Source organism: Narcine bancroftii, chromosome 6, assembly GCF_036971445.1.
Source record: "Narcine bancroftii isolate sNarBan1 chromosome 6, sNarBan1.hap1, whole genome shotgun sequence".
Classification (NCBI taxonomy): Eukaryota; Metazoa; Chordata; class Chondrichthyes; order Torpediniformes; family Narcinidae; genus Narcine; species Narcine bancroftii.
This window is the reverse complement of record NC_091474.1, coordinates 220,390,689-220,404,160: the sequence shown is the minus strand read 5'-3', so window position 1 is coordinate 220,404,160 and position 13,472 is coordinate 220,390,689. Positions and strand designations below refer to the sequence as shown.

Sequence of the window (13,472 nt, the reverse complement as noted above, 5' to 3'; positions counted from 1 at the left end):
CAGATCAAGTAAGATAGTTAAGGTCAGGAAAGGCCCAGTCATCTTCAGCTGCTTCAACAATGACCTCTGATAAATTGGAGATAATTGATCATAATTGCATAATCTTCAATTCCATTTGAAACTTCGTAAAAATAGAATTGTCTATACCTGGATGCAGTGAGACCTGGACAACATTCAGACATGAGCAGATAAGTGAGAAGCAACTATCTCCAAGAATTGTTTTTATTTACAGCATGGTAGAAGCCCGTTTGGTCATGTAAACCTGTGCTGCCAAATTAAATCCAAATGAACCATTTTGGAGGATGGGAGGAAACCAGAGTGTCCAGAGGAAACCCATGCAGACAAGGGGAGAATGTTCAATCTCCTCACAGATAGCACCAGATTCAAACCCTTGTCGCTTCCTCTGTAAAAGCATTGTGCTAACCACTACATTAAGCATGCCACCACCTAAGAAGATAGACTTGAATATATGTCCTTGCTAATCAATGGGTCATTCATAGTGGCTACAAGAACAGGTTTGAGGATGGGGATTCAACAGCAATCAGCTTATCTTCAGACATATCTTAAGCATATCTATCATCTACAAGTGATAACATACTTTCCATTTATGTGGATTTGTGTAGTTTCAACAAAACCTGAAAAACCCAGCGCCATCCAGAAGAAATCAATTTGCTTCCTGACATTCAATTCCGCCACCACAGGGACACAGCAGCTGTAGTGTACCATTTACAAAGGCTCCTATAGTAACTTGCCTCGGCTATTCTGAGGTTGTTCCCAACGTCTTGTTACCAAGAAGGACAAGGGCAGCAAGCATATGGAACACACATAGCAATCAATGTCACAGGCAACGATGGAAGAAAAGTGGAACCACGAATAGGGCGGCATGGTTGGCATAATGGTTAATGTAGCGCCTTTACAGAGCCAGTGATTGGGATTGGCATTCGAATCCCGCGCTTTCTGTAAGGAGTTTGTACATTCTCTCTGTGTATGCATGGGTTTTCCTCGGTGTGACGGGCCCAGAGGACCCCAAAACTCAGCAGCAATAGATATTCACCAAGACATATGGTTACTTAAATAAAAGTTACTTTTAATATTTTTTAAACATAAAAACAGGATCAAACTTTAATGTATTACTAATAACTTCACCTAACTTAACCCTCTTCTAATTCTAGGTGCACGTGTATGTAATATGCATAAGTTCAGAAAAGTTCTTTGATTCACAGTCCAATCTCACTCCTCACTCTTCCAAGTTAACCGGTATCAGGCAATTCTTATACTGTGCACAGAATTTAACATTTATAAATCTTCACCAGGCTTGAAAGGTAAATGGTTATCACTCAGGAAGATTCTTGTTGGTTTTCAGAGAGAGATTTGTTGCTTGTTGGACACACATAAACTGATTGCTTCCAATCAGCCACTTCAGTGTTTTGCTGAAGAAATTTACCCCATCAGGGTTTTCCCGACAATAACCTCTTTCTGTTTCCCTTATCTCAAACAAAACAAAGCAATCAGTTTATGTGTGTCCAACAAGCAAGCCATCTCCTCTTGTATGGACCACAAGGGTTTTGAACAGACTGAACTCAGAACTCACAACTCATCTTCAAAATGGGGTTTCAAACAAGTTGCCAGCTTGCCATGCTGCAGAAACAAGTTCTCTCTCTCTCTCTTAGAAAAAGCCTTATTGGTCTCCTCTCCCTCTCTCTCTTCTTGAAAAACCACATGACCTTGTTAGAACAGCAAACTGCATTCAGACAGATTGCAGCACTGGACCAAATCTTCTGAGTCTGTTCATCTGTTGCCTTCCAAAACAATAATCCATTACTCCATAGCAAGTCCAATGAACACCTATGTGTGAAGTCCTTCAGCAAAAAGCAGTTTCCATTGTCTTTACAAAGGCACTGGGAGCCTGGACTGTCTGGGTTGAGCTGAGCACTGGCATTTTAAATGAGATCTGTGTTGTGAAGTGTTTGTGTTTGTTTGTGACCTACACAATAAAAAAAACCCACAAATGATCTCCTTTAAAACCGGGAGCTCTGGTTTCCTTCCACTGTTCAAAACATATCAAGGATGTAGGTTCATTGGATGTAAATTAGGTGGCATGGACTCGTGGGCCAAAATGGCCTGTTACCGTGATGTATGACTAAAAAAAACTTGCAATTGTAACTGCAAAAATTTCTTTAGCCAGAGGGTCACGAGTCTGTGCCATTTGTTGCCACAGGTGGCTGCGGAAGTAAGGACAGATGTATTTAAGGCAGGGATTAGCAAGTATGTGATTAGTCAGGGTATCAAGGGTTACGGGGAGAAGGATGGGGAGTGGGGCTGAGTGGGAGGATGGATCAGCTCGTCATTAGAATTGTGGAGCAGACTTGATGGGCCAGTAGGCCTACTTCTGCTCCTATATCTGATGACTTGTGAACTGCCTTTGGGTTCCTTTGTAAGACATACATCATTGTGTTTCTAAAATTTTCCACAGTTCTTTCATTGTCATTGGGTCTAAATTCTGGAACTGATAATGACCTTCACAAGAAATCTGCAGTGGTTACACATGACGATTCAGTAAAATAAGAAATGCATCCATACCGTGCAGTCTGAAAATTGGATGGGGAAGAACTTTGGATTTTATAGTAACATGACTAAATACCAATATCTACCCCTATTTTCTGCACCTAAAAGACTTCAGGCATCAAATTAAAATAATTGTTTAAAAAAAACAGCTTTTCAGAATCTGTTGATTTATAAAAAAGGACATGTTAAAAGAATTGAAAACATGATGCTCCTCTATGCACACAACTTGGATTTGGAATTTCCTTGTAGCATGGTCTGGCTCATGTCAATAATTTGAAGGATAAATACAGAGTTTTTGGAATTCTTTGTAAGATTTCTCCAAATCTTTGCAGACAGAAGAAGAAAACCAAACTGCTTGGCAAATGACTGTTCTGGTAATGCTACAACAGATTGTATAAATAATTTCTTTATTTGTGTGCAGTCTCTCCCTCTACACAGAAGCATAGTGGCTAATGTATTGACTCTCCAGAAGCCTTGACAACATATCTGGATGCATCATAGCAAATGACAAGTTTAAATTCTAGCAATTGATTGAATCAGAAATAAATAAAACAAGAAGCAACAATGGTTCACAAAAATTTTAAAAATTACCCATGGTGGAAAATCTGGATCAAAAAACAGAAAATGGTTGAAACACTCAGCAAATATAGTTCTGCATATACTCGTATAATAGCTGCGTTTTTTGAAACAGTTTTTCAGCTCAAAGTTGGGGGGGGGGGTCTCAACTATTACACGACTCATACTTTTGACCACGATAAGTACCTGCATCATTCAAGGCGTAGGGTGCTAGGAAGGCCGGGACCGGGTGGTAAGTTGGTGTCTAGGGCATCAGGAGATCGATAGGTGGGACCTGGTGGTAAGTCCACGTTTGGAGGACAGTGCGCTCTGATGGGTGGGCGTTGGTAGCTTGGATGTGTGGGTGGCCAAGGCGAGGGTTCATGGTCAGGTGTCAGGAGTTTGGATGAGTGGGCTCGGAGCCAAAAAAGGGGGAGGGGTCATCTTTTACACGGTCATACAGAGAACAAGCGATTTTGGGGGCACAAAAGGGAGGAGGTGGACTATGCCAATTACCTGATTATGTACGGTTTCTGTACAAAGAAATACTGAGTTAACATTTCAGGTCAAAGACCATTTATGTGAACTGGTATAGGGGAAAAAAAATGTCCTTAAGCGAAGACAATCTGCTGTCTTGCGTATGACCCCACACACACACACACCAATGGGTCCTGACTTGAAATATTGACAGCCCACGTCTACTGTCTGAGTTCACCAGCATCTCATTGTTCCAGTGCAGTGGTGGGCCACAGAGCACTTACCAAGGTGTTCTGTGGTTAACAAGAGATTACTGGAGTTAAGGAGGTATTTGAGTGGGGGCAAAAAGGTGGAAAACGACTGGTGGCATACAATAATGTAACCACTTGTCAATATGGGCTAGCATTCGTCCTGGGTCCATCAAGGCTCGCCGAAGTCCCGCGTTTACCTGTCAATCAGCACCGGGGACTTGCCCCATCTATCAATTCCAAAGTAAATCATGAAAATCTAGAGACACCTCGGGCGAGGTAACAAAAAATACAAAATGCTGGAGAAACTCAGCTGGTCAAACAGGATACATGTGGCAAAGGATACATCACCAATGCGACCTGTCAATCAATGCTCGCGTGTGTACGCGCGCGCGCGGGTCTGAGGTCTGCCTCCTGCAGCACAGCTCATGCCCATTTTAGTCAATGCTCAGCACGGGAGGTTTACTTTAAAAAAAGACCCTCCCTGCTGTGTTATTTTTGCATCGAGACGTTGTTTTTAAGGAGTGATTTTATTTCTCCCTTTGCAACGAACAGACTTTTCAGATTATTCGGGGCGAGCAGAAGGCATCTGTCAAGGTAAAGTTTGCATTGATTGTAATGAAGTTTTTCCTCCCCCAACTGGTGTATTCCCAGCACATACCCGGTGGATAAATTTAGAATCTGTATCACGCCCAAAGGGGAAGAAATGGAAGGGTTTTTTTAAAAGGATAGCGTGCATATATATATATTTTTAAATCGGGGTCCGCATTGCACCGATTTGAATGCAATCTGCGGGTGCTTTTGGACGGGGGGGGGGGGGGGGGAAGAGAGACAACGACCCGGCCTGCCTTCCCCCGAAGGGGAACAGGAGGAGACAGCGACTGTGGAGCAGGACCGTTTTGCACGATGCCAATGGCCATCCCTCATTGTATTTTGAACGCTGAGAGAATGCACTGCCCTTTTCAAACGAACCAAACTGCAGGGGCTCTTGGTTCCGAAACGTGTTGGCGATTTGCTGCCGATGATCAGGGGCCCTGCCCCTCACCCCTACCCCACGCCTAGCCCATTCCCCGTGGCCGGAGCTCTCTTTGCACCCACCCGCTCTGCCAGGGGAGTCGGATGAATTTCCGCTCAAATGTTTCCAGGGTTGGCATCATGAACATTACACGGATCGTCAGCTTCGTTCTCGTCAACTCCACCTCTGGGACGTCGGACGACGGCTTCAGCAACGGGACGGGGCCGCTCTCCAGCCAAACCCAGAGCTGCAGCAACTGGAAAGAAATCCACCATTTAATCTTTCACCTCGCCAACATCTGCTTCGCCATCGGGCTGCTCATTCCCACCACCGTCAAGAGCCACATGATACTGCTCCGCGGCATGTTAACTGCAGGTAGGTCATTCCAGGTGGGAGGGTCACGATCCGCCAGGGTTTGCATGGCAGAATGCAGTGCTGGCTTTGTATCAGAGAACCCGAACGTGACACGTCATAGGCTTTGTATCAGAGAACCCGAACGTGACACGTCATAGGTTTTGTATCAGAGAACCCGAACGTGACACGTCATAGGCTTTGTATCAGAGAACCCGAACGTGACGCGTCATAGGATTTGTATCAGAGAACCCGAACGTGACACGTCATAGGCTTTGTATCAGAGAACCCGAACGTGACACGTCATAGGATTTGTATCAGAGAACCCGAAAGTGACACGTCATAGGCTTTGTATCAGAGAACTCGAACGTGACACGTCATAGGTTTTGTATCAGAGAACCCGAACGTGACACGTCATAGGCTTTGTATCAGAGAACCCGAAAGTGACACGTCATAGGCTTTGTATCAGAGAACCCGAACGTGACACGTCATAGGCTTTGTATCAGAGAACCCGAACGTGACACGTCATAGGATTTGTATCAGAGAACCCGAACGTGACACGTCATAGGATTTGTATCAGAGAACCCGAACGTGACACGTCATAGGCTTTGTATCAGAGAACCCGAACGTGACACGTCATAGGTTTTGTATCAGAGAACCCGAACGTGACACGTCATAGGCTTTGTATCAGAGAACCCGAACGTGACACGTCATAGGCTTTGTATCAGAGAACCCGAACGTGACACGTCATAGGATTTGTATCAGAGAACCCGAAACGTGACACGTCATAGGTTTTGTATCAGAGAATCCGAACGTGACACGTCATTGGCTTTGTATCAGAGAACCCGAACGTGACACGTCATAGGCTTTGTATCAGAGAACCCGAACGTGACACGTCATAGGCTTTGTATCGGAGAACCCGAAACGTGACACGTCATAGGATTTGTATCGGAGAACCCGAAACGTGACACGTCATAGGTTTTGTATCAGAGAACTCGAACGTGACACGTCATAGGCTTTGTATCAGAGAACCCGAACGTGACACGTCATAGGATTTGTATCAGAGAACCCGAACGTGACACGTCATAGGATTTGTATCAGAGAACCCGAACGTGACACGTCATAGGCTTTGTATCAGAGAACCCGAACGTGACACGTCATAGGTTTTGTATCAGAGAACCCGAACGTGACACGTCATAGGCTTTGTATCAGAGAACCCGAACGTGACACGTCATAGGCTTTGTATCAGAGAACCCGAACGTGACACGTCATAGGATTTGTATCAGAGAACCCGAAACGTGACACGTCATAGGTTTTGTATCAGAGAATCCGAACGTGACACGTCATAGGCTTTGTATCAGAGAACCCGAACGTGACACGTCATAGGCTTTGTATCAGAGAACCCGAACGTGACACGTCATAGGCTTTGTATCGGAGAACCCGAAACGTGACACGTCATAGGATTTGTATCGGAGAACCCGAAACGTGACACGTCATAGGTTTTGTATCAGAGAACTCGAACGTGACACGTCATAGGATTTGTATCGGAGAACCCGAACGTGACACGTCATAGGATTTGTATCAGAGAACCCGAACGTGACACGTCATAGGATTTGTATCAGAGAACCCGAACGTGACACATCAAAGTATTTGTATCAGAGAACCCGAAACGTGACACGTCATAGGCTTTGTATCAGAGAACCCGAACGTGACACATCATAGGATTTGTATCAGAGAACCCAAAATGTGACACGTCATAAGAAATAGCCGAGAGTATTCATGTAATTGCTTCCAATTCAGGATGACTCTGGGCACATTCCACAAATCATCAGCTTTGGCTGTAAAAAGATGAGCCAAAAGATTTTCCAGATGCTAAGTCAACGCCAGTGTCAATGAGTACAGCGGCAAAGTTGGTATCTCAAATACTGGAATGCTTAGAATTTGAAAATTGTACTCTGGAGTGCCCGAGAGCCCAAAATGAAGATTAAAAGGATATGCCAGGAATGGGGACACCGGGATGAAGCCAGTTAGAGCTTAGGGAAAATGACATGAGGGAAATCTGACAAAGTCTAGGGTTGAAGAATGTTGGGGCACAAAGGTAACCAGAATGCATAATAACTCAATTTCTGCCCGTGGCTGTGACTTGTCCGATGTCGTTGCTCAGCTGTTATAGCTACCTGGTTACTTGGTACAGAAGTTGTCTTGTCCGTCTCATGATTCAGATAATTCACAGATCAAGCACAGGAGATGGGTCAAACCATCACAACAGATTCCAAAACCTGTTGAAGATCAAGCAGTTCTGGAGAAAAATGGATCATTTTAATAATACATTTGGAAGAGCTGATGAGATTAGTTAGGTACAAAATTGACTTGACCACTTCAATTTTACTGCTCGTTGTAGTCAGCATAATGAGGTTTAAAAGATGTATTCGTCACAATTATGGATTTTCTTTTTGATGAATCATGTTAATTGAATTGTTTATTGTCATGTGTACCAAAATACTAAAAAGTCCTGTTTATTTAAGGCAAGTCAATGCAAGTTGAATGTGTTGGCAAAGTTCTTCCTGGGATCATGGAGGCTTGGGCCCTTGATATCCTTCGGGATGGCGAGATTCAAAAAGTTAAATTGGGGTCCTATGCAAATAATTTTTTTTTAAAAATCGTAACAAATAAATAAAATGGTCTTACATTTTTCTTTAAATGTAGACATACTGCCATTTTGGCTCACGAGTCTGCACTGCCCAATTTACACCCAATTAACTAAACCCCTGGTACGTTTCGATGTTAGGAGTGGTGTTACAATAATCAAATAGTGCAGAATATTGAGAAAATATCAAAACATAATCCAGGGGATAGAGAAAACTACTGCTTTGAAGAACACTGTTCAAACACATACCCTTTTGCCAGTGTGAGATTTGCTTGAGAGTTTGATAACATTAGGATAGAAACTCTTGTTGAATCTGAAGGTTCATGTTTTCAGGCATTGTACTGTATCTTCTTCTGCCTGATGAAAGAGGGTTACCCACAACATTGGGCTATTGAATCTCATCATTGCACAAGCATTACAGAACTATTTATTTGAATTGACTCAGTGAAATGTGAATCATTGCGGTTGATATGATAAAGATCATTAGAATTCCCGCATGTTTTTATCAACTAAATAAAAATTGAAAATCTTACATTAAAACATTAACAAAAAGATGGAGTAACAAGTTTAAAACTCCAGTTCAGATCACAAACTAATGTTTATGGTTCACAATGAGGTAACAGTACACAGTTGAGCTCTTCCATTTACTACCAGCTCTTGCACATCGCTTGGAAATAATTGTACGCAATCTTACTGTGAAGATTCAATTTTTATTGATCACATCATCTGAAGTTCTTGGTAGCTGTGTGTGCCCTTCCATTCTCTGTAATTATTTTGTGGCACTTTGCTCTGGTACGAATCTGGTTGCAGAAACTTTTAAGTTGAATGCACTTTGTTTTTATGTTCACAGGTTGTGCACTTTTCATTGCCTGGGCAGTATTTTACCGGTGCGCTTTAGACATAGTGATATGGAACTCTCTGTTTCTTGTTCTCAACATGATGCATTTAATCTATCTGTTGTACAAAAGGAGACCTGTAAGTATAGATAAGTCTCTGTGCTTTGAATTTCAATTTTTCTTGGTTCATGGCTGATTCTTATAATACTCTGCCGATTAAATCAAATGATCAGTATGAAGTGTCTCAGTCCAAAATATAAGCAATTCCATCAAAGTGGGGATTTTTTGCATTAGCCAATACAAATGTTGACACTTCTTCAAAATAAGACACTTTGTTTGCATTACGACTTTATAAGTAATTGGAAGCTGCTATCAACTCTCGGCAGGGTTGGCGAGGCGGTTAGTGTAACGCCTTTGAGCGCCAGTGATTTGGACCGCACCGGGGTTCGAATTCCACGCTGTCTGTAAGGAGTTTGTACGTTCTCCCTGTGTCTGCTTAGGTCTTCTTGGGGGGCTCCAGTTCCTCCCACTGTTTTGTTCAAAACATTCCGGGGTGTAGGCATTGCCGAGCTGCATGCCTAATTTTTTAAAACTTCAAAAAATTAAAAAATTATCTGTCACTTTTTCATCCCACTACCTATCATGGAGATTATATAACACATTTTTCTAAACCTATTCTTGAACAGTTGAATTACACAACTGTAATGTCTTGTAAATTATTAGAGCCTATTTTCTGATCTGGCTTGATGTCAGGAAGGTTGTGTTGGGTTATGGAATGCTTATCACTTCAGGAGCTCAGTGACACAACCAAGTGTTGTCAGATCAGGTGCTACATTTTAAGAGTGGAGTTGGGAATTGTTTCTAGCCTTTTAAAAGTGCTTGGCTCCCATTTAGGCCCCTTTTAACTTTATGAACTTTGACGTATGTCGAAGATGCGTGGAGAAAATAGATTTAATTAGACCAGCTATATTTTTTTAAAAAGAGAGAAAATGCAGTAGAAAGTGTTTTCAATTGCTTGGGTGGTGGACACACAGTAAAGAAGTGATGTGTGCTCAATTCCATTTTGAAAATTTGATCCTGTTGAAATCGGCACCAGCTGAATTTTGGAAGTGGAGCACAATGGGAAGCCACAAAAGAAGAATCCTACAAGTTGAATGTGTTGGCAAAGTTCTTCCTGGGATCATGGAGGCTTGGGCCCTTGAAATCCTTCGGGATGGCGAGATTCAAAAAGTTAAATTGGGGTCCTATGCAAATAAAAAAAGTTTAAAGCTTTTATCATATTTTTAAAGAAGAGGAAATGTAAAATGGCCAAATTAACACAAAGAATAAATCAAACAGTGTCTTTTTTAGGAGAAATGCATCTTCTTTTCATCGCACATCAAAGTGGTAGAGTTGCCGTTAAAGCATCAGTTTGGCGGTCAATCCACAGGATCATAAAAATGACAGGGAGGATCACTGACGTCTTTCTTCCCCTCCAATTATGTGATTTACTAGGATCATTTTTTTTTAAAGTGAGCTTGCAAATCTGTGAGGACCCCTTCCACCCTACCTGTAGCACTTTCCAGCTACTCCTATTGGGAAAGAGATACAGAAGTATTAGATACAGCACCACCAGGCTGTGGAATAGCTTTTCCCCCTGAGCAGTGAGATAGCTGAATGATTGCTGAGCTGTTAAAACAACTCCCCATGACTCTACTATTTATTAATAATATTTATGTTTAATATATGTATATGACATGTATATATGCTCGGTGTATATGTATAGTTTGTATGTGTGTTTGCACTGATTTTGCACCATGGACCGGAGAACGCTGATCCGTTAGGTTGCACTATTTCAATAGAATTATGAATACACCTGAACTTGAAAATTTGTGTAGCACTGAAATCATTAAATCACACTTTATCCCATCAAATTATTTCTACACAGATAAAGATTAATAAGGAGCTCAAGGTACTTTACAGGAAAATGTTTGAGCCACTTCACGTTCCTCCTGATTTGTTCCAAAGACTCACTGGACAGTTCTGCAGTATCAGGACTCTTAAAAAGGATCAGACCTATGCAGCAGAGGACAAGACGTCTGTCGATGACCGACTCAGTGTCCTGCTTAAGGGAAAGTAAGTCGGGATTTTTAAAACCTAAACCTACATGATTGCCTTTTCTTCAAACACAAAGGTTCTGGAGGAACTCAGCAGGTCGCGTGGCATTTTTTTTGGCAACGATACATAATCAGCATTTTGGACCTGAGCCCTTCATCAAGGTATTGGCAAAAAGGAGGCAGGCACCTGAAAACAAAAACAGTAGGGTGAGGGACAGGAGGATTAGCACAGGCTCACAGAAAAGAGGCCATAGTGGATATGGGTGGGAGGGCACAAGAGAAAAAAAGGAATAGCTCTGAATGGGGAAGGAAGGGGTTGGAGGAAAGCAGACAGAGGGATGTGGAAAGAGAGACAAGGGAGGGGCCTAACGGAAACTGAAGAAGTAAATGTTAATGCCACCTGGTTGGAGAGTTCCAGATGGACTTCCTGATTTTGTATGAGAGCTTTCACATCCATTTGGCCTAAGCATGTGTTAGGGCAAATCATTCAGAAGATGGCAATCCCCTGACCCATCAGTGGTTTCAGATCATAGACCAGAGTTAAAACCTCTGTCTGGGCAAGATGGGCAAATGATCTTTTAATCCGATGGAATATAAGGTTTTATTCGTCCAATTTGTGGATGGCCTTGGTTTAGCCTTGGAAAGGTATATAGGCGTGGGAGTAGGGTGCGGAATTGAAACGATTGGCCATTGGGAGATCCCTGCAATTGTAGCGGGCAGGGCGAAGGTGCCCAACAAAATGATCTTCCAATCTGCATCCAGTCTCCCTGATGTAAAGAAGGCTACAACTGCAGCACCAGATGTAGTAGATTAGCCATTCTCAATGGGGGCTCATTTAAGAATAGTCTTGCTTTCTTTTCACCTTGCGTAACATAATTTTAAAAATGATTTTTATGTGTCAATAGGAAAGAAGTATGGAAGAAAACAAAACATAACTGCCCTACAGGGAAGGGTGCAGAGTCCTAGGGAGGGCATAGCCAAAAAAAGTTAAGAATTGCTGCAGTAGGTGACCCCTGCAAATTCACAAGAGAAGCGTTGCTTCGCTTGGAAGCAAATTCAAACCGCAAGATCCCACTGCAGCACTGAAAACAAATGGTCAGTGATGCATGAAAGAGAGAGAGATAAATTAGCCTGGAAATGAGATGGACTTCCTGATTTTGTTTGAGAGCTTTCACATCCATTTGGCCTAAGCATGTGTTAGCGCAAATCATTCAGAAGATGGCAATCCCCCGATCCATCAATGGTTTCAGATCATAGACCAGAGTTAAAACCTCTGTCTGGGCAAGATGGGCAAATGATCTTTTAATCCGATTAGACTCGTGAAGTAGTTTTCATCAACACAATGATTTCTATATCATTCCCAATTTGTTCCGTTAACACTAAAAATTAAAACATGTTTAGGCCAAGGGAAAACATAAGCAAGGGCAAAAAGAGGCAGACACACCCCATCCCACTAACCATTCATCATCTAAAAATATACAAGGCCATTCCACAGTCAAACTAAGCCCTACTCCTAATAAGGATATGCATGCAGTCCCTCCAAAAAGTTGGCCCAGTTGGTGTAGTGGTTAGCACCACGCCTTTACAGTGCCAGCAATCGGGACCAGGGTTCAAATCCCGTGCTGTTTGTAAGGAGTTTGTACGTTCTCCCTGTGCCTGTGTGGGTTTTCCCCAGGGACTCAGGTTTCTTCTCACCGTTCAAAATGTACCGGGGGGGGGGGGGGGTGCAGGTTAATTAAGTGTAAATTAGGTGGCACAGACTCATGGGCTGAAATGGCCTGTTACTGTGCTGTATGTCTAAATTTAAATTGAAAATTTTAATGTAGATTCCTGGTTGAGGTCACCTGCGACAAATAGCATGTTCATCAAGCAGAGAGTGATGTGGTGATGTGTTAAAATAATTTTTTGCAATATCTGTAATAATTCGCAGTCATTAATTACTTGCAGTTTGAAAAGTTCTCGTGAGTGTTTTTAGAACATATTATAAAAAACAGTCTTTTATCTTGGAGACACAAGAGACTGCCTAGAGTGGATCAAGAGCCAAAAAATAGTGCTGGGGACACATAGTGGCCAGACAGCATGTGCGGATGGAGAAAGACAGGTGGCTTTTCAAGCTGAGACACTTTATCTGGACTAGAAGAGTAGAGGGGAGACTAGACTAGAGAGAAAGATGTGGGGAGGGGGAAGGGTGCTGCAATAGCTGGCGGGAGATAGGTGGAGGAGGTAGATTGGTAGATTAGGTGGGGTTAGGGGGGAGATTGGAGATAGCAACCAGCTGGGAAGTGATGTGGAGGCAACAAAGAGCTGCCGATTAAGGATGCTGAGAAGGAAGGAAGGTGAAGAGTGGAATCAAATAAGGAGGGGATGGTGAGCAGATGGGAGAAAGGGGAGGGGGCTGCAGGGAGAGGGAGACCAGTGGGAGGAGCTTCTGGGTAATGGGCAATTGGAGAAGGTGATTAGAAAAGAAAACTGAGCAACAGGGAGTTTGGAAAGAAGGAGGACTTGGGTAAATCAGAAGGGGAGAGAAATGGACACAGGATGGAGGTTACTTGAAACTGGGGAACATTGAGTTCCAACTGGCACCATATTCCATTCAACCATCATCATGTTGATGACTTTTGAGCAATGATGTTGTAGCCATTACAGAGTCCTGAAGGACAGGACCGGTAGCTCAGTGTTCCA

At 42.8% G+C, this 13,472-nt stretch overlaps 1 protein-coding gene across 3 annotated transcripts in view; it reads left to right on the top strand.

Annotated features, from left to right (window-relative positions):
- Positions 1–13,472, top strand: part of popdc1 (popeye domain cAMP effector 1) — a 62,954-nt gene that overhangs the window by 31,402 nt on the left and 18,080 nt on the right. The window contains exons 1-4 of one of the 3 annotated variants that reach the window (XM_069887464.1): positions 4,256–4,442; positions 4,991–5,235; positions 8,709–8,833; positions 10,622–10,809. In XM_069887464.1, coding sequence (XP_069743565.1) covers positions 5,001–5,235; positions 8,709–8,833; positions 10,622–10,809 — 548 coding nt within the window. In that variant the 5' untranslated portion in view covers positions 4,256–4,442; positions 4,991–5,000. Of the gene's footprint in view, positions 1–4,255; positions 4,443–4,990; positions 5,236–8,708; positions 8,834–10,621; positions 10,810–13,472 lie in introns of those variants that run through there. The other 2 variants (XM_069887465.1, XR_011340726.1) reach the window with 2 other exon arrangements.